The following is a 5,000-nucleotide window of genomic DNA, read 5'->3' as shown; positions in this document are numbered from 1 at the left end:
CAGGCGAGTCGTTTCTATTTTTAGCTCCCAATATAAACTACCAGCACAGATGTCTGTCTTTCTGAAAAGTCTTTTCACTTTTCGTATTATGACCACTCCACACTGCATTAACTTGACATCTAGGCTATTCACACATACAAATACTCATTCAATGTTACCCTCACACACACACACACACACACACAATATACTCACTCTTTAGTAATGAGGCCTCGGATTCCAGTGGGCGTGGCCAGTTTAGGGTCAAGGCCGTGTGTGTCCAAGATGTGTCTCGCTGCAGGACTCAATCGCAGCCTAAGGGAAACACACACACACACACACACAGAGAGAGTGAATGTTAAGAGTCGCCTTGGGAGGTGACTGCCGCAACATCGAAGCCTGTTCCCCTAAACATGCTCTGGCATCAGCATGGTTTTCTAAAACTGATAGTTCCGGTCCTTGACTATGATTACATATGGCTGAATCGCGTTCAATGAAAACCCAACACAAACATTTTTGCTACATTTTTCGTTGCTGTGCCTTCGTTTCATGAAATCGTGCCGAATAGACGTGACAACAGTTTTTAGAAACGCAATAAGCCACTGGAGTCTGCCATTTGCACTGATCTAAGAACAGCTAAGGGGGTTTTACTGTAGGCACTCCACTTGCGTCCACTTGCGCCTAACAACACCCCTTAGCTGTTCTAAAATCAGTGCAAACGGCAGGCTCTCGGGGCTTATTGCTTAAACCCACTTCGATCGCCTCTCATTACGGCCAGTAGCTCCATGAGGCCGATAGAGTCGCCGCTGAGCCACTTCAGGTCAGCAGTGCAGGAGCAGCAGAGCAGGGGGCTACTGAGGCCAGCAGAGCTCTGACACTCTATGCGCCTTAACAGGGACACTTCACCGATTCACTTAATGCTAATCGGTGATGTGTCCCTTTAACAGGGGCCTGCCATTGGCAAACTCACTGACCGACGGTTTAGGAATGTTATTATTTTTGCTTGTTTTCAAAGCCAAATATCCAAACAAAAACGATGGTGATTATTCTGATTGCCACTAGGACGGCAATTCTTTCAGTGCTGTTTGCTTGTCTTTCAGTCCGTCTGTTTGTTAGCAAGACAACAAAAAAAAAACGTCGGCGACAACAACAACAATACAAAAGGATGGGGTGAATTTTACATGAAGCCCTGTGAAGGTGTAGCAAGGGCCAAGGAAAAGCCCATCGCTGGATCTGAATAACAGGTCTGATTCATAACATTTCGCTTGGATGTGTGATTTGGCCTGGGTAGAGATCAGGGGGGGGAATTCCGAGATGGTTTAGTGACAAAGTTAACTCAGAGTGAGTGGTAGACCTCCTAATAGAAGAGCTGTATGGCTTCATTCGCCTAACAAAACAATGCCTTAGAGCTCTTGCTGTAGGAGGTTTATCACTTACTCTGAGTTAACTTACACAGGTTTATAACTAAAGTCTAACCTTGTACTTGGAATACTCCCCTACACCCTCACAGTGCATTTTGAGTTACTTCCACCTCCTTTCAGTACAAACAGGAACATGCTTAGGTTGTGGGTTTGCAAAGCAGCTTGGATTTGCAAAGCAGCGAAGACATCATAGAAGAAGTGTTTGTTGTTGGTGTTGTTTGGAACACAAACATTTGTCAGTGCCATGGCAACCGTGCGTCATTGTTTCTGTACACACTACAAAAGGAAATCTAAGATTAGAACCTAGATCTAGGTGCTAAACGGAGAAAGGTGGAAATGCAAATGAATCAAATGTTCATGTCTCATGAGATGTCATGAGGTATTAGTCCACCCTTAGAGAAAAGACCAGAGCACCACACCAGAGGAAAGGGTTTCCTGCCAGCGCGAAAAGCAGGTCCTACTGACACAGTTTCTGCCTCAGAGCTGCTGTGTGTGTGTGTTTAGGGTGTCGGGTGGTGGAGCTGTGAGCTGTGGACGTAGACTCGGCAGAGGGGGGGGGGGGGGGGGGACGGGACACAGAGGTGTGGCACACACACACACACACACACTCAGCACGTAGTGTGTTTGCAACACACGCATGTTTTGATGGACAAAGGCAACGACTCTCATGGTGTGTGTGTGTGTGTGGTGTGTGTGTGTGTGTGTCTGCGAGATGTTGATGGGGGCTCAGGATCCCGTGGCCTACCTGACTCAGCAGTGAGCAGAGCGTCCCTAGCAGGTGTAGGTGTGTGTGTGTGTGTGTGTGTGTGTGTGTGTGTGTGGTACTGGGTAGGGTAGGGTAAGTGGGCTGAGACTTGCAAGTCTATACAGTTGGCAAAATGCTGCTCCATATCAGCTGTGATAGGCAGTCTTCCAGTGTGGCATAGCTAATGTTTCATGTATCTCTGGTGGATTCAATAAAAGGCATCAGTCCAGTGTGATATATGCAGTGGAGCTGTATGTGTGTGTGTGGTGTGTGTGTGTGTGTGTGTGTGTGTGTGTGTGTGTGTGTGTGTGTGTGTGTGTGTGTGTGTGTGTGTGTGTGTGTGTGTGTGTGTGTGTGTGTGTGTGTGTGTGTGTGTGTGTGTGTGTGTGTGTGTGTGTGTGAGATGTTGATGAGGGCTCAGGATTCCGTGTCCTACCTGACTCAGCAGTGAGCAGAGCGTCCCTGGGTAAAGTTAGCAGGTGTTTGTGTGTGTGTGTGTGTGTGTGTGTGTGTGTGTGTGGAGAAGGCGCTGTTTTTTGTACCCATGAACTGAGACCAGAGGCATAGGCTACTGGGTTTGCAATGCTGGTGTCTAAAATTGTTTGTGCTCAATGAAATTTATTGTAAAATGTGAACACAAATAAAGGTGTGTGTGTGTGGGACTGGGTAGGGTGGGGTACTCACGGTCCAGTGGTGGCTGGGCGAGGGGGTGTGGGTGGAGGCGGAGCCTGCACTGGCGGGGGGGCGGCGGCTGGAGCGGGAGTGGGCGGGGCTGCAGCAGCTACAGGTTCTGGGGGCGGGATCTCCACCTTCTTCCAGTCCTCTCCCTCCTCCACCATCAGAGCGATGAGCGTGCCCAGACGCACACTACGGCTGCCCTCCTCCATCTGAACGAACACACACACACACACACACACACACACAGACACACACACAGACACACACACACACAGACACACACACACACACACACACACACACACACACACACACACACACACACACACACACACACACACACACACACACACACACACACACACACACACACACACACACACACACGAAAGAGAGAGAGAGAGAACATCAGTGAGTGGTAGCGGTGCCTGTTAATACAGTTGTCTCATTGCCGGAAGAGCCACGTGAAAGAGCCATGGCCGTATGCACCACTGGAGTCACTGAGGACCAGACATCAACGTATTCTTTCCAATGGTGATGAAAACGTTGGTAAACAGTTGCTTAGAAAACGCTTCTTCAGAAAAGTCAAGAGCCTGTATAATATCTGAAGGACTCTCAACTTACCACTGGTGTCCTTCCATAATAATAATCGGCTAATGAGCAGTGGGTTTCTAGACTTATGCAGGATTTATTTCGTATCATTTGGTTTAACATTTTTCAAATTTGTGGACATGTCAGACTGACCTTGTAAACTGGGAAAAAACGATTTTCAAAAAGTGTGAAAGATAAAAGCCGATTAAAAGTCAAAAGCACTTATGTGAGGCAAAAAGGCAAAGCCCACTGCAGCCCGAGGCCAATTCAATTCAAAGAAACAACTTCTTTTCAATACCTGCCATCCAAAGCACTTTAGCCGACTCCCACATTCTCCAGCCATCTCAGATTGTTACTCAGGCCTACTCTCAACAGCATCCTGTCTACTAACAATTGCACCATACCATGAGGTCAAACACACTTCCTTTTCATGTTCCTGCACTTGGACAATGCTAGCTACCCCCCCCCCCCCCCCCCCCCCCACCCCCACAATCTACCCAACGTCCATTGACTTTAAGTTTTTGTGCTAAATGGGGGTGGGGGTCCTTGGTTTTTGAACCTCAGTATTGTCAAAACTCTGCGTACGGTTCAGGCAAGAGCTTATGACAGCGGTGTGCTTCAATCCCTAAGATAGATTGAGAGAGCTGGAACCAAGGGAGATGGGGGGGGTGGCAACAGATGTGTAGTCAGAGGAGGAAGAGGAAGAGGAGGAGGATGGATGATGATGATGAATGGCACGGAAAGAAAGGGAGACAAACTGCTTCACTTCAGCTGTAAATCTTCCTTCATCAGGTGGCCTTCACACCAACTGACTCCCCCCCCCCCCTCCCTCAACAGAACAGAGAGAGGAGGATGGAGGAAGGTGATGGCACGGGCTAGCAAGAGAGGGGGTGGTGGGTATGGCAGGTCATTTCTTTAGGTTAGGACCAGGGACCAAAGCCAGATTTCCATCAACACAGTCCTTGTTCTGTCAGTGTCCCTCCTCCCATCTCTCTATCTCTCTTTCTCTTTATCCCTCTATCTCTCTTTCTCTTTATCCCTCTATCTCACCTTGTTCATACCGAAAGCACAGACTACACAGCTCACCAATGTGCTGTCAGTGGCACATCACTGTCTCGGAAAAAAAAAAAAAGAAAAAAGAAGAAGTCTAAAACCACACCACCTCCCACTTGTTAGCAAATACACTCACTCAGCATGCAACATATGGAAAAAAAAGGTGTGATTGTGCAATCCTGCGTTCTATAGAAGTGTTCTATAAGGGACATCCTGTGGCCACAACCCACAGGCCTTGCGGTGAAGCAAACACACTCTTAAAACGAAAGTGTTGAAACTATCTATAGTATCTAACTATCTACCTACCTATCTGGACATAGAGAGGTGTTAAAACAACAACGCAAGTTGTGATGTTTTAAATGCAAGTTGTGTTGCTTTCAAATAATAAATAACTTGTAACAAATCACAAAAATAATGTGCTGGAAAAAAACACTAAATGTGTTCCCTATATCTGGACACAGAGATCTGTTAAAAACAAAGCAAGTTGTGTTGTTTTTAACAAATTCATTTTAAGAGTGCATACTCATATTAGG

At 47.0% G+C, this 5,000-nt stretch overlaps 1 protein-coding gene across 1 annotated transcript in view; it reads right to left on the bottom strand.

Moving 5' to 3' along the window:
• The window catches only part of pdhx (pyruvate dehydrogenase complex component X), a 51,862-nt gene that overhangs the window by 24,910 nt on the left and 21,952 nt on the right, over positions 1 to 5,000 (bottom strand). The window contains exons 4-5 of the mRNA XM_062547458.1: positions 2,830 to 3,032; positions 196 to 294 (exon numbers count right to left, since the gene is read on the bottom strand). Coding sequence (XP_062403442.1) covers positions 196 to 294; positions 2,830 to 3,032 — 302 coding nt within the window. The remainder of the gene's footprint in view (positions 1 to 195; positions 295 to 2,829; positions 3,033 to 5,000) is intronic.

This window comes from Sardina pilchardus, chromosome 10 (assembly GCF_963854185.1).
Source record: "Sardina pilchardus chromosome 10, fSarPil1.1, whole genome shotgun sequence".
Classification (NCBI taxonomy): Eukaryota; Metazoa; Chordata; class Actinopteri; order Clupeiformes; family Clupeidae; genus Sardina; species Sardina pilchardus.
Note: the sequence above shows the minus strand (reverse complement) of the source record. Positions and strands in the feature narration are given on the sequence as shown.